Source organism: Thunnus albacares, chromosome 1 (genome assembly GCF_914725855.1).
Source record: "Thunnus albacares chromosome 1, fThuAlb1.1, whole genome shotgun sequence".
Taxonomy (NCBI): Eukaryota; Metazoa; Chordata; class Actinopteri; order Scombriformes; family Scombridae; genus Thunnus; species Thunnus albacares.
Window position 1 is genome coordinate 26,840,120 of NC_058106.1, and position 16,767 is coordinate 26,856,886.

At 37.9% G+C, this 16,767-nt stretch overlaps 1 protein-coding gene across 6 annotated transcripts in view; it reads right to left on the reverse strand.

The window, feature by feature from the left end:
- The window catches only part of LOC122982863 (protein diaphanous homolog 3-like), a 190,865-nt gene that overhangs the window by 132,774 nt on the left and 41,324 nt on the right, over positions 1-16,767 (reverse strand). For all 6 annotated transcript variants that reach the window (XM_044352483.1, XM_044352474.1, XM_044352467.1 and 3 more), the window contains 10 exons: positions 15,815-15,951; positions 15,001-15,106; positions 12,564-12,674; positions 11,896-12,014; positions 11,536-11,652; positions 8,587-8,705; positions 8,437-8,501; positions 7,716-7,820; positions 3,475-3,798; positions 1,249-1,363 (listed from right to left, as the gene is read on the reverse strand). In XM_044352483.1, the coding sequence (XP_044208418.1) occupies positions 1,249-1,363; positions 3,475-3,798; positions 7,716-7,820; positions 8,437-8,501; positions 8,587-8,705; positions 11,536-11,652; positions 11,896-12,014; positions 12,564-12,674; positions 15,001-15,106; positions 15,815-15,951 (1,318 nt within the window). The remainder of the gene's footprint in view (positions 1-1,248; positions 1,364-3,474; positions 3,799-7,715; positions 7,821-8,436; positions 8,502-8,586; positions 8,706-11,535; positions 11,653-11,895; positions 12,015-12,563; positions 12,675-15,000; positions 15,107-15,814; positions 15,952-16,767) is intronic.

Consider the following 16,767-nt stretch of genomic DNA (forward strand, 5'->3'; position numbering starts at 1 on the left):
GACCCACTAGTAGTGTGCGTCAGTGTATTTATTTGCAGAGACCCCGCCCTCTGTAATTTACTATTATCTTATTAATAATAATAATAATAATAATGATAATAACTTTATTTGTATAGCACCTTTCATATAAAAAAAATGCAGCTCAAAGTGCTGTACAACAAAAGAAATTACATGCACCAAGTGCTTCACATCAAAAAAAGACATAAAATATATAGTTTGTCCTTCTTCACCAGCTTGGGTTCACTGTTTTCTTGGGGACAGACTCCAACATAGAGGCTAATCTGGGTGCTGCGGTATCATCACATGGCTTTTGTGCCCCTTGGCTCCACTCAATTTTCCCTCTTCTCAAGAGGACGTCCGCTTTCTTCTCCGGTAGTTCAAACGACACTTAGCGGTACTTTGACATGCAAGCCAAAAACTGCAGACTGACTGGCTGTTGTCACGTTTATTTCTGCTGTGTGATAGGCCGTTAGATCTATCCATAGAGTTAAAAATGTCTGAAGTTTATCATCGTAAATCGACATAACTTTTATTGTGATGCCGATCATTTTATTGCCCTGCCCTAATTTAGCATATAAAAGACCTCTACCTATGCTGGACACAAGGAAGGAAATTGGACTAAATTGGACTCTAACAAATAAGGGATCCCTTCTGTTATGCATATCTATTCACTGAAAGTGATAAAAAGCAGTTTGTTTGCTAACAGTAGTCTTGAGGGTTGATACAAGCACATAAACATACTTGCTTGTATCTTTGTCATGAAATTCCTTCTCAATGAAGACATACAGCCAATTACACACAGGAACACAAGCAGGCACCCATACATGCACAACACAAAAACAGAGACACATTCATATCTTTCTGTTGTTTTTTTTTTTTTTTACAACTACAGCTCAACTGAGGAACCCTGCAATTTTCCTCCCTACCACCACAAAATAATTGAGCCAAATGGCCACATTTATAAGTGAGAAAGCTTGGACAGAAAGAGGGGACAAGGGAGAGAAAGTGAAGTGGAGAGGAAATGAGTTGGTGCTGAGTAAAACATATAGTAGGACAGAATAATCTATGTAGAAATACAAATCTTCAGAAATACCCTGAAAGAAGGTCTTTGTGGCAGTAATGTTAATTGAAACAACTGCTTGGTTGTGTGAAAACATCTGCCTGATAATGACGACAAAGTCTTCTTAGCACTCAAGTAGATGGACATTAAATATAATAAATACATATATAAACATAAAAATGTCTTACCTGCTCTTTGTGACCCAAAAGTGAGAGCAACTCTGCTGAGCAATTCAGGTTTTGCATATTGGTCCTCATCAGCCCGTACCCAGAAACAGCTCTCTGACATTTCCTGGGGACGAATCTGAAAAAACACATCCTCAGTTCAGCACATTTAGTTGGATACACTGGCGTGCACATAGCTCTTCTAACCATGCACTGTATTTTGCGGATTAGAGAGACTACAGGGGGAAATGTCAATAACAAAATACATCATTTTAATCAGTTTATTAGTCACAAAGATACAAAAGACTTTTCAAAATGAACTGCATAATAGTCTTGTCAGTTCCCAAGATGAATATGTGTTTCCAGTCTTTACCAGGCAATTACTGTGAATATTGAGAATTATATAATTGGCGACAAGTTGCAAAGTATGGTCATTTTACCGTGGAGCAGTGTTCATCAACAAAAACTATGACAAAAAATATCCACTAGCAGCTGTTTTGAATGGTTTGTCCTACAGTGCAGTGGAGAAAGAGGTCTAAATATAGTGTAATTTGTTCTGTTTATTCAGCCGAGAAAAAGTTTTGAATTAAGAATCAACTCAGAACTGAAACATGACGACAGAATCAGTCATTTCAAAGATTCCAAATCCTAGTGGATAACACACCAGGGTTTTTGTTGACTACAACTGGTCTAAAACTAACAAAAATCAAATGACTAGAAATTGAAAAAAGTAAATCTGCTGTGGAGCAGTTTGCACATTTTTCTTTTTTCATTTGTTTGTTTATCTTTTCAAACCAAGCTAAAAATGAATGTACATTGAGTCCAAGGCTTGCAACTTGCAACCTTTTATGATACTTTATGACATCAACAAATCTGAAATTGTTCTGTAACATAAACATGAGGTCATACTATTTTAAATTTACATATTTGGTGTGCAACGGCCTTAACACTGCATCCTCTTTTGGGCCAGCTAAACCTGGGTAACTAACAGCCCATCGTTGCACACGATTAGGACCACAATCTAAGGCCTATTTTATCAAAGTGAACACCCAATTAACGGTGGTGACAAAAAATGTAGAAAAAAGGTTCAAGTGGTGAGAAACAAAAACAAAACAGTATAATAACAACATGATTCTAATGGGATGCACATGGCTCTGTGTCTGCTGGGCTTTAGTTATACAAAAGTGACGAGCTGATAATATGTCGAGGCTCTGCTGCTGCTAGTTTGTTTGGAGTCTTTCTGTCAGTCAAAAATAGTTTTATCACTAAGCTCTAATCATTAATTAGTTTGAAACCTTATTTAAGAAGTTTCAGAACAGCTTGTTCCCAAACATAACCATATGTGGGGGGTCTCATACAGCTGTGCCATAAGACAGGCCCTCCTTGTGTCCTCCTAAAGGGTCCTTGTAATTACAAGCATATGGTTTAGTTTGTTGGACACCTGTACCAATGTACAGATGAGATTAAATTATTAATCAGACCACAAACTAATATCACTTGTGGTGTGAACTAATGTTTCTCTGCAGAGAACAACATCTGTAAAGGCACCACCAAGTCTGTTCTGACAATGGCATCTGATCATCTGTTATTTTCAGGTATTACTGGCTCGGCAAAGAGTGGGAGGTTGTTGTTCAATTCTTAGAAAAACATCTGTACTGTTCAGGTGCTGCCAATGAACATCAGGAACAAAGTTAAGAGTGGAGAAAAGGGTTACCATAAATACTTGGCCTGAATTTTCAGTTTCTTGTCCCAAACTTTATGCTAACCATAATCCCACACAGTGGGAAAACGTCTCTGATAAAGGATGGATCATTTAATATAGAAAACTGCTATTTCACCATTAATCAGTTTAGATACACCCAAACAATGCAATGCAATGGGGAATGATCCATGTCTGGATGTAGGGATGGGTGATAAAACAATCTCGATACTGAATCGCAGTAAAATTTATGTCGATAACGATGAACTAAAACTATACTAAAATAGTTACAGTTCTCTTTGACTCAGATAAGTCTAAAATGCCCAGACTTTTAGTCAACTCAAACTTGACAAAAAAAACAAAACAGGATGAGGTTGACTAAATATGATAAGAACTAAAAAGGACATTTGACACAAGACTAAGACTAAATAAAAATAGCTGACAGTGGTGTATTGGACTGCATCATATTGAGAAGTGTTTCCTGTATTCTGTTACCCTCACATACTTAAATGGGTATAGATAAATATTAGAAACACCTTGCACTGTCTTACCTTGGACCAGTTGAGGCGCTTCATGGAGTTCTCAGGCTTGAAATCCTTCTTAGGCCTGAGGCCATAAGGCAGCGCACGGTGAGTGGGAGAGCCTAAACCACCACCAAACCCTAACGGGGGTGGAGGAGGGGCACCAAATGGAGGAGGCACTCCAGGTGGAGGAGGTGGGGCAGGACAGCCAGGTAAAGGAGGTGGAGGAGGTGGAGGAGGAGGAGGCGGCACCCCAGATGCATGGGCAGGGGGTGGAGGCCCAGAGGGGAATGCAGAGGAAGGTGACGCCTGTCCAACATGGGCAGAAGACAGACTCACAGGTACAGCTCCAAACTAGATAAACAGGGAGAAGAAAAAAGGTAAGTGAGGACATATACATTAAATACAAAAAATATAACTAAGTTTACTGAATAAAATATGGCAAGTTAATGGTCTTTTTTTTTTTTTTTAAATATCCCTCAATGTTGACTCAGTGGCCAACAAAATACACTGTGGTAGTACCTGGCAAGTTCTAGGTGCGAATGTGTGTAACTGTGCAAATGTACTGAAAAAACTAGGAATTTAAGTAAAATCATTTTTAATTTAATTTTAAATCTAGTTGAACTTGGTTTTAATGTAAAATGATCATTTAACACAGCCAGGATCCAACGACCAATAATCCAGTAAGTGGAGGCAAGTCAAAAAATTAAATCTGCCACAGGGAATGCTGGTACAATTTTACACCACCATCATCCAGTCCGTCCTGACCTCCTCCATACTGGTCTGGTTCCCCTCAGCCAATCAGAAAGAGAGAGAGACAGACAGGCTGCAGTGCATCTCGTCCACTCAGCAGAGAAAATCATTGGCTGCAGCCTGCCCTCCCTCCATGACATCCACACCTCCAGGGCCAAGAAACAGGCCAGGGGCATCCTGGCTGACCCATCACACCCCCGGTCACCACATATTACAGCCCCACCCCTCTGGGAGGAGATACCAGACAATTAAAAACTATACCACCAGACACAACTACACTTTTTTCCCCTGTGCCATAAAACTCATTACCTCCTAAGCTTAACTGGGAATCCACATAGGAAGCGAGACGTGAGCGGCGCGTAAGCATTCTGTCATGCAATCCACACTGACTCCGTCTTCTGTAAACAGCCGTCTGTCAGCAGCAGCTCCTGGGGAGCTGAGAGGACAGCGGCCGGCTAAACTGCCTTCACCAGGCTGACAGACAGCAGAAATTTACTGAACCAAAACCGATTTCATGTCGGCTCTACGGGAAGAAATCGACAGTGTTTGTATGTATTGATTCATTGATTTTATTTTCCCGCCCACTGTAGTGAGTGAAGGGAAACTGCCTGTAGTTAAACAGGCAAGCTCACAGACAGACTGGGAGCCTCAATCAATCAGTGTAGATACGGTTAATAAGTTCAACACACGTATACATTGGGATATTTGTGTAATTGTAACAGCTGTCTGTGCAGATTACGCTTCACTAAACACAACAAAAATAGACTTGAAGCATAAAAAAAACACGGGGGGTCTCCCTGAGATGCACATCACTCACACGTGTCTCAGATTCAGTGTGGATTGATGCAGTGGAAACCGCTTATAGTGATCATGTCTGCCCGGGTGAGATTGATCACTATAAGTGGATTATTGTAACCGATTTTTTTCTTTTTCATTATTTCTCATGCAGATTACTATCTAATTGACATTTGTATATTACAGCTGGTGATCAGACTGATTAGAGATGTACAACCCTGCCATGAGGGAGGACAGAAACATTACAAGAAAGAGGGGAGGGACATTTCCCTTCATTTGATAACGTTAAAAGTAAAGTTAGGCTTTTCTGTCAGCTTCCCGACTCATTTTAAAAAAGACGAGAGAGCGAGAGAGAGAGCGAGAGAGAGAGCGCGAGAGAGAGCGCGAGAGAGAGAGAGAGAGAGAGAGAGAGAGAGAAACAGCGGTCGAGCAAGCTAGAGAGTGGATGAGGAGAGCAAGCAGTGGTAGAGAGAAAGCCGGTAAATGAGAGGAATAAAACATTATTTTCTGATTGTTTCACAGTGGTTACAAATAATCACCCACACCCTACATCTCCACACAAACCTGCAGAGGTGCGCCACAACGCCTGATAATAGTGCCACAGCTGCTAAGTACACATCATACATGTATCATGGGAGTAAGGTTAAGAAAAAAAAAAATTACCATAGTTTTAAAATATTTTTCCATATTTTGTCATGTATGAAAAGACCCAAAATGAACATTATAAGTGGACTACTTGATTACTATAACTGAATTATTTAAACAGCATTCGTATAGGAATGATTCTGTCCCAAGCTCTTTGTTCCATATAAGCGGTTGATCACTGTAACCATGATCTCTATAAGGAGTTCCCACTGTACATTTAATAAAATGGAAGTTTACCTGTTCCATGAGACATGCAAGTGACGGATGTCAAAAATGCTTCTAAAAAACGCTTTCTTTGTGGATTGGCCGTAACTCCCTCCTCGGCCTACAGGCCTGCCCCCGCGCCTACCACTTTAACTCCCCCCCACCTTATTTGTTAGATGTTTTTTATTGAACCTACCTAGCACTAACAGTTTCTATGTTATTTGTTAGATTTTCTACTGAATACAAATGTCTTTGTGTGTTTTGAAAGCTAAATCCTAAAAATAATCCTAAACTTCTAAATAATCCTTGACTCCTTGAACATCCTTCTCAATGCAGTATCATCTTCTTCATACTCCTTCATCTATGCAGCATAGTAAACCACCTTTATAATTGTATACAAAAACAAAGTTTCAAGTTTCTTTACCTTAAATAGCCTTTTTGTAGCTTATATTGACGGTCAGATAATATTTTGAAGGGGTTGCCTTTTTATTCTATTTTAAACAAATGTTGATTTTTTTTCCCTCATTGGCAGACTTTTTTAGTGTGATTCTAGCAAACTTTAGTCGATTACAGAATATTTTGCTTGTTTCTAGTAAAGGATTTTTATTTTTTTTTTTACTGTGTGTGTGGAGCAGTGTTCAAGAAACCTGACCTTGGATAAATAAACAGTGAATTTGAGAAAAAAAAGGAAATGGACTGAAAGTAGAGACAGAAAATGGAAGCAGACGAACTACATCATCTGCTAAGTGTGTAGCACAGTATGCTTTTGTGTCTAATACCACAGATTGTGCTACAGATGTCAGAGGCGTGTTCTCTCAACCATCAAGCAGAGGCCAAATGCACATAAATGGTCCAGATTCTGTCCAGAACATACCCACAATAATTTGTTTTTTCCAAAGCTAAAAATCAAATGTTATAACTGGGGCTACAAAGCTTCGTAAATTGTATCATACAAAGCAAATGGCTTATTGATCCATGCACCAGTTTTAGATTAAAGACGCACACTAAAGGTCAGCCCTGGGCCCTTACTCTGCTACTGCCTCTAGAGGGAAGAACACCTTTGCTGAATTAACAAGTATGTGTGTGTGTGTGTGTGTGTGTGTGTGGGTGTGTGTGTGTGTGTGTGTGTGTGTGTGTGTGTGTGTGTTGCTCAGAGTTAGAGTGACACGGACACGGACAGACAAAGACAGCGAGACAAAGTGTGTGTATGTACCCACAGTGGCTAAATGTACCACTGTCATTTCAACCAAGGTACTATTTGAGTATTCATTCTGTGTTTGCTCTCTCAAATTGAAAAATTATCGGGAAAATAAAAAGGAAGTTCTTTTCCCCTCTCTGAGTGTGTAGTTATCTAGCAGTGCCAGGGCGTGGGAGCGACTCTCTTGAGTGTTGGGGGGTTGAAGAGAGGCCCAGTACTGAGGTTGAAGGGGGTTGTCAGAATAAATTGCTTTTAGAACAATTTCCTCTTATGGGATAGAGATCAGAGAATTAGAAATGGCCAACATGGGGGACTCGTCAGTGTTCTCATTAGACTTAGTGTCAGCTAGCCAGTAGAGCAGCCTCCATGTCAAATCAAACTGCAGGCTCCAGTGGATAAAACCCCCTATCCCATATCACGCACCCCAAAATAACAAGAACATCTCATAATGAAAAGTAAGAAAAGAAAGTTGAATTGCAATTCAGTGGTAGATTTAGGGGTCTTGTTGAGTAATCACATCTAGTGTTTTCTCACATCTAATATCCCCTATAGAATAACGCAGTTTACAAAAATTTACATTTAAAAGAGAGATATAGAGGTAATGTACTGTGAGTGTGCAAAAAAACGGGGGATATAAAACAAATCATAGAGTAAGCAGAAAGACTGTCAGATATACCTGGGTCCTGAAGGCCTGCAGCTCTGCTTGGAGTTCAGTTATTTTTTCTTCACACTTAACCAGCTGAGCTTGTGCCTCCTGTCTGCTTAAAAACTCCTCGTCAAACTAAAAATAAGAAATGCATATCCAAATTAGTCACACAAGCACATACTGATATTGAATTTATGCAACTCAGAATTAAGGTAATCGTTTAAATTATTTAAGTCTATTTAGTGGTATAATTATTTTCTATAATCAACACTCATTTTACCCCGATTACCTTCATTTACTGATTGGATTTCAACCTTCTGTCGAACACCCATTCATTAATAAAAGCTTTTATGTGCTATACACACATACCAATCAGTGAGCACATCCTAATCAGGATCTCCAACCTGCTGCTACCCAGACATCAAATAATCCCAGCAGCCAGTCCATATCACCTCATAAATTTATTCAAGGATGTATGTGTGTGGGTGTGTGTGTGTGTGTGTGTGTTACAAAAACAAAAATATCAACTGTCTTTGCTAAAACTGTAGTAATATACAATACATTAGCAAACTCAAATAACATGGACCAAAATAAAGAAGCTGTTGAACCAGTTGGGAAGAAGCTTGTCATTGTCATATTCTTTTATGTATTATTATCTAAACAGATGTTATTTTTTATTTAAGAAAATTATAATGAATGGCAGAATGCCTACGTGGATTTTATTTTGGCCATGTGGGGTGTTTTTACTTGCCTTCTGTGCCAGTTCTGAAGCTCTTTGTTCATACTCATCAGATCGAGCTTTGTCTACACACACCTCTGAAAACAGGAAATCAAAATGAAAATCATTTATATTTTATTGAAACACCTGTAATGTAAATAAACTGTCAAATGTGTAACTTGCCTAGGAGGTGGCTGAAATCCACATCTAGACGCTTGCGGTAACTGAAGTCTGGGTCAGTACCACTGCGGTGGAGCACAATTTGAGACACACACTCCTCAATGATCTTAAAGTACTGAGGCCTGAGAGTCGGGATGAGAGAGACATAAAAGACACTAAGAAAACAGCAGAGTAGGAAAAACACAGACATATGTTGATGCTATACAGAAATATCAATTCAGTGTGGGATTATTGGTATCAAATTTTTGCTTTAAACAAATGCAGTTTTTTTTTTGTGTAGTGTGAAAATACAAACTCTCATTATTACTCTAATCTACTGTAAGAGAACTCCTCTTGCAGGCAAATGAGATCACTGATTTTTTAAACATAACTGTGTTCTCAGTAAATAAAATAACATTTGTGATGCTGCCTGGTTAATAGGTAGTGTATTGATTGTGACTGTCTTGATTCTTGGGACTGTAACATGATGACAATATGAGGAGCTTGCTAATGTTACACAAATTGAGGGTCTGGTTCTATTAGAACAATAAAACTTAAAAACACCAGCTTACAATATAAACCACTTACACCTTGATATAAGCACACTTTTGATGAACAATGGGAAAACACACCAAGCTATTAGCAGTTGCTAAGTAATTGCAATTAAATCAAATCAAATGGCCCTGTTGAAGGCATTGATGACAGAACAACCGAGGGCATGCCACAATAAGCAAAAAGAGATATTATGCTACAACAGATGCCATGTAAGGCTGGGAGCAACAGTGCAATTGCAAGTTAAAAGGAAAGTGTCTGTTTGAAGTGCTCATTATCTTGCAAAGCCACAGAGTCCAAATCTCTGCTACACCAAATCATTAACAAATACTTTGAGACTTATAAACACCTAATCAGTGACAGTGTCTTCCACCTCTTCCTAAAATAATGCTGAGGCTGGATGTGATATTATGAGTACCATGTCTATGATTTTGAATATGAGCAGCACAGTGGAATCATTGAATGAAGATAAAAATACTAACAATCAAATGGAATGAGGCATGTAGTCAGTCAAGCTGCTGGTGTTCCTTTCATTACTGTATGGCTTTGGGACCCCTGTGTAAAAGGGGACTATATATTCTTGACATCAAGGACACCAAGAATTAAATAACTAACGTTCACTACACCAGTCAGTCGCTGGGGATCCAGTGCATTAAAATGATCACATTCAGATATGATGCCTTATGTGCCAATGGTGAAAATTAATGATATCAAGTGTACAGAACTGCCTGAGGAAAATGTAAATGTATTCTAAAAGAATACTTGAAGCCAACCTAAAAACAATCTTAAGAACACTGTGTTGCTACACCATATAGTATGAGAATGAGGGAAAAACAACAGCCTATACATTAATCCATGCCAATAAAACTGCATATTTTTTTCAAACATCACACACAAAATTATTAAGTGTGTATTTGCATGAGTGTGTTCTTTTAATTTGATCCCAGCTATCACCAACCTAAGTCAAAAGGACCAAAAGAAATCATGCTTGCATGATGCCTGCAACAATTATATTCATTAGTGATTAATCTGATCACCAATAGTTCAAAACTCAAAGATATAACATTTACAGTGATGAAAAAGTAGGAAAAAGCAGCAAAACCTAACATCTCATAAACCTGAACCTGCACATCCTTCCTCCCTGCATTATTTCAAACTGATCTGCTGAACAAATAACTCCAAAAATGTCCACATCTTGTTATTTCGACCAGTTTTTAGCACCGCTAATGAAGGTCTCCTAATTCAGTGAGGAACACATTTCACTTCCTGTAAATTCTTCACAGTAAAAGTCTCCCATCGTTTAGAAGCTTTTAATATGAAGCAAGTAAAGCAGGAAATGTTGGGTGGGCTCACTGGTAGGGGGGCCTTAAAGAGACAGCAGCTACAACGGCCTGTTAAGAGACAGAGGCTGAACTGAGGGCCATAAAGGGCCAGTATAAGAAAGTTTTAATAATAAGAGTTTTTTGAACTGTGTATCATTCAAACTTACTCTAGTGGAGTCCAGAAATAAAAATTTAGAACTGGAAATGAGCATAACAGGTCCCCTTTAATGCTTACAAAATAGATGGCACCAATGTTGGCAGTCATAAAAATGATAAAGATATGTAAAGATGTACAACTTGTACTAAAACAGGATTTCAAATATGCACTGCACTATAAAAAGAATGCTTTGTTCGGGTACTATTAACATTTAACAATCATTTCTGATGAAGAAAATTAATCAGAAACACCCAAGCTGAGTGCCAGACACTTTAGGTGTTGTTTTTCGGGTGGGAGAAAAACTGCGGATGATACATTTCATATTCTTCAGATTAAAGCTCCATCTTTTGATCAAGCCAAGGTTTAACTCACATCCAGCTGTGAGTGAACCAACATAAAATAAGCCTTTGAAAAGTACCATTAATAGCAGATGAGAAATACTCCGGAGCCATGGTTGCTGTAGATGGCTTGGAGATGAAAGACACAGCATTCTCTTTGTTAGCCAGTGTCATTGAGAGGGTTTAAGGCAAAAGGAGAGAAACCTTTACAAAACATAAGCTCTTCATCAGTGTACATTATTACCAGTGTTGAAAAGGAGCCCGGACCATTGCTTGTGCACGTACTTGGACAAAATGTGAAATTAACATGCTATATGTCAGTCAACATTATTATCAATCGGACTGCAAGATACATTACTGTATATATCTGACCAGAGCCAAAGAGCTCTGGTCTATAAAGAAAATAATAGAGCTAATGAATAGAGATGACATGAAAGAATTCTAAGAGTTTCCCAGTGACAGACATGCAAGGAGAGACTAAGAGTAAATGTGAGAACGGCAGCATGAAGAGGAAAATGAAAAGTAAAACACTGCTTGCTTTATTACACTTTAGATAATTAATGTTCTGTGTGTGTGTGTGTGTGTGTGTGTTGCAGAGTTTTACCTGACCAAGTAGTCATTGCGTATAAGCATCAGGTGCTGCAGTATGGAGAGGAAATAGGGCTCTGCACTGCTGTCCTTCACCATGCTCTGCACAATACTGAACACATCCCCCGCATCAGTGCAGAGAGTCAAGGACTCATACAAAAATGGAAACATTGCATTTTCACATGAAAAAGTCGAAGCTTCTGAAATATAAAATGACTGAAATTATTTCGCATTTTATTTTAACGTCACACTTTTTGTTATCTAGTATCTCATCAGGAGTAATTGACCTTAGCTGGATGACATTAATGTTTCCAATGTACATTAGCCACATTTACGAGAAACAGCCACTGAATCAGATAAATAATGACAAGGATATTCCAGCTCGCTCTTGATGTCCTCCAGTCTATGAGAGAACTCTATCATGTCCTCTTCTTTGTGCTCCTCGAATACCTTCAGCTGAATGTCAAGGGCCTCATTCCTGACGGTTGTCAGTTGCTAAAGATGGATTAAGGAAGAAAAAGAAGGCAGGCAAAACAGATTCAAAAAGATAAAGAATTAAGAAACAATCAGAAAGAAAGGCTTGAGACCCCTTCATGACATATTTACAGGGAAGCTACAAGCCGGGGTAAAGGTAAGGTGCTCATTGTAAATGCTGTTATTACTCATGATATACAGGTGTGGGGACCAGATCCTCATTTTAATTTGTTTGTTTTCTTGGCAGCTATAGCAACATTGTTTACAACAGATAAATATGTTAGGTAGATGGTATAAAAGCCAGTGGGAAGATTATTAGCCCAAGCACTAGAAACTTTATTGGTTTCTAGTGCTGGCACAGGCAGAGGACGTGCAAACCTTCCTCTGTGTTTCATAAATTATTTGTTGGAGCAAATCTACAATATTTCACTGAAGTGGACAATTCATTTAAATATTAATACAAGGTGAATGTGAGTTTATATTATGTGTCTTTGTGTGTGTGTGTGTGTGTGTGTGTGTGTGTGTGTGTGTGTGTGTGTGTTAGTGGTGGGGTGGTTATGTTGTGCTTACCGGCAATATCTCTTTCAGACCACAGCGCATAAATTCATTTCTGATATGCAGCCTGAAGTCCAGCTCATCAGGAGATGTTACAAGTGCATTGATGAGCTGCATGCATGCCACCTGCAACATGAAAGGTACACAGAACAATGAGTCAGAGAGAAGAGAGAGAGAGAACCAGAGAAAGAGAGAGACAGACTTCTTCTTCCAGAAGTTGATGAAAAGCACGCCGGCATGCATTCTAAATGAGTTATGTCCCTAGGAAGCAGAGGACCATAACTAATGCATGTCTATTTTCTCCAGTCACCAACTAGGGGGGGGCTGATTTTAATATTAATGCAACAACTGCAGACCCATACACACAAAACTAACTAACAGTCAATTTAAGGGCAAACTCGCTCTTTTGGAAGCTGATTTTCACTCCCCTCTGAGTTTTTGGTTTACTGCACAGGGACCGCTGCATCCTGTGACTCAACTAGCCAGGCAAACACAGACAGAAAAATCAATTATTGATCAGTAAAGCAATCCACTCATGTGTGAAAAGAGGGTATGGCAATGCTAGAACCCTGGAAGGATATACGGATGTTTTAAGGTCCATTGTTAATTTGATAGCCCACTCTTATTTTTGCTCCCAGCACTCAAGCTTAGAAATTACCAGTCTTCAAAGTTCCATTTTAATATTGTAATACAGGTAGGCAACATTACAAAATGTCACAAAGCCTTTGTCTTGTTGGTCTTGGCAGTCAAGAAAATAACACCTTTGTTATATCAAAAGATTGTAATAAAAGCTTAAATGATTTCCTATCTTCCTTTGGTTTAAGTATATACAAATTCAATATGCAGAGTTGAAACTTGCTAGAGATACGTAATCAATAATAAGACACAAAGTGGGAACAAGAAGGATCACTACAATGCTTTACATCATTTTGTAAAACATCACAGTACAGATGCTACATTAGTATTTGAGGTCAGTAATTTGATTCCAGCTCATCATACAACATCATTCTTACATCACAAGAATTTAAGAATGTATATATATTTAACCTATAACTACAACTCAACTACACTAGCCTCAGCTTTGTATTCAGACTAGAGCATTCATTAGTTACAAAAACATTAAGACTCTCATGCTGTAAGAGAATATTTAGGTATACGGTGGTGTCCATTTGCAGTTATTGTCAAATTCACAATTTCCCTAAGACAGAGACCACAAGGGGAGACTGTGTACAAAAGTGGACAAATAAGAGAGAGCCTTTAGCCACACAGTGCCTCTGTTAGGGTAACAGAAACTGTGCTTTAATAATGCATGGGGTTAAAGGGATCTATGCTGCGTATAAGAAGTGGTAAGAAATAACCCAACATCAGTTAAAAACAACCAAGGCCTTATAAACTATCCAGTACATAAGGTTACGCTTGTAATGTCACAGATGAGTATTGGATGTTAAATGCCTCTGTATGAAAGAAATACTAGCTGTCAGTGTCAATGTCACATGTAATTATCTTTTTGTCAGTTTCCCTTTAATTTTGTCTGTTTATCCATTCTTTTCTTCCCTCACTATTTCTACTACACCTCTGACCATCTAGGAGTATGTTTACAGTTTTGCATCTATAAAAGATAGTTGTGTGGTAGGTATTGGATGAATGATCACTCTCTTCACCGGTAAAAAAAAAAAAAAACTGTCAAACTAGAAAGTGGGTTAGGAAGGTTATTCTGAGTTTCAAAAATATTAACTTTGCTTCGAGAAAGATCATGAGAAAAGGAGAGCTTATTCCTGTAAAAGTTAGAGAAATCTATGATTTTATGGTTTTGTTTGTTTTATTGTGTTATCTTGTTATATTTTTTTTTCCCACAACTGCTTGTATAATAAAACAAGTACAGCTTATTACTAGATATTCGTGTAACCTAAATGCAGATAGAAACATCAGTGAATGTTACTACATTTGGCAACCCCAGATCACAGGAGATCTTGGTGTTAATTGAGCAACTAACAGCACCACATGCTGATTATGTTAATTACTGCAAATGATAAAATCAGATTAACCGGTTCCAGACTGCCTCATTGTTTCACAGTTGCTTATTTGATCTCCTAACCTCAACTAGGGCACTTAACCAACATGAATCTTACTCTATACCAAACTATTGCAAGAACAGATAATGAACCCAAATAATACAAAAATACTCAAATCTGGTAAATACAATCAAATTATAGGTGCCTCAATGTTTCCTTTGTGACAGGATCTGTACTTTACATACAAAAAACTCAGATTTAACTGAAAACAAGAATACAACTAATAATTCTTCACAAAAAGTCATTATCAGACAAAAGCATGCCAGTGACTAAGAGACCTCTGGTCAACTTCCTGCAGTCAATCCATTTTTTCAAATTTAATGTTAGAGAGATCTGGGGGAAACAAGGCGTCAATGGATGTGCATGTGTTTTGCACTTACGTGTAATTGAACCGAGCGATCTCGGAGTCCCTGCACAATGGGACTGAACCTCTCGACAGCTCGCCATTCCCCTGCTGTGGTGATAGCTTCAAGGACCTTCTCTAAACTAAATGAGAACATAAAATGCATCAGCGAACACTTGGGGAAAAAAAATGAAGAAATACATTCATTTACAGTGATTTTGACCATAAGCTCTCTTCTAGTCCACTATATCTGAAGTTACTTTCTTGTCAGTTGGGCTTGAGTGGATGGGCTTGTGATGACAATTTGAAACTGTATGACACTCAAATAAAAGAAAACATTAATTCTAATATTAATTCAATATATACAAGTTAATTCAATAATAGATTAATTTCAATATTTTTTTTTAAATATTTTGCTTTGTCAGTCTTTCCTGTATTTTCACCAAAATAAGACAAACACCTTAGCTGCACTTGGTACAACTCTTGCAATAAATCATTAATATACAATTGCATATACAATACCAGTACTGTGATACTTTCTGTTCCTAGTGTAAGTGACACTCACAGGAGAACGTATTACAGGCCTATCTTTGCATTACTTCAAGCATTTTAACTGTGGGAAATTGTGGCAGCTCAGCCCTTTGCAAAAGGCTGTTTTACAATGCTTTAAAGCCCTTCTCTGAAATTGATAAATAATAATGGATAGTTATCAACTGGACCATAGTTTCAAGTACAACCACTAAGCTAATGGATAATTTTACTTCTGCGAAATCAAAAATCATCATCTACTAACATTAGAAAATAAGTATGACATAGATTTATTGACAGAAAAAAATGAGGCCACAACATACGTGTTCTCTTCGCCCACAATGCAGATGGCTGACAGCAGCTTCACCACGTCAGTCATCATGGCAGACTGGGTGGGATCAATTGCTCTTGCCAGTAATGCAAGACTTTTCTCCTCCCCCAGGATTCGATCCAAGCCATACTGCAATAAACAGAAAACACAAAACATGATTTATCAGATATGCTGTAATTCTGTCCATTTGCAACAACAAGAATACAATAAAAACAAATTTTGTTTTAAGAACACATGATCAATTCAAGTTCAGTATATTTACCTGCACTCTAAATTAAGACTTAAGGATCAAATCTCTGACATAAGTCAAACTCAAGGTTAACATTTGTTTTAGTTCCATCTCTAATGTAATGTAGAGTATATGCAATGCCATTCAAAGGCCTGGCTCAGCACAACTTATTGTGAAAATGAACTCAGCCACGAGGAAAATGTGATTAAGTGGAAAAATAATTATTAGACTGATAGAATAATTCTGCTTTGTGTGTTTTTACGGTATGTTGTATACTAAAACCAACAAACAGAAAAGAGCAGCATCATTTCAAGACACAATATTGTATTTGCTCTATTTGTCAATACAGTACCCAGCATGTGGTAACAGCAATGAACAATGAAGAACAGTTTCAGCAACTAAAAACTGTCATTTTAGCTGAACAACAAGAATCAAGATTAATTTATTGTTTGTGGTTAATTTTTATAGAGAAAAATCAATTAATCAACGTCTGACTTTGTTAGAAGATTAATTTAAATAAACCGATTTCATACAAATATTAGACTGAAATGACTTCACTCTTTATAGTAAACAAAGCTTCTTTTAATTTAAAGGTGTCAATAGTTTACTTCTCTCTTTTGTTTGAATTGAAACACATTTTTTAAAGGCTGTAAAAATTGCTTTTTCAGACCTTGTAATAACACCAAGCATGACTGAGCACTTGAATCATATTTTCT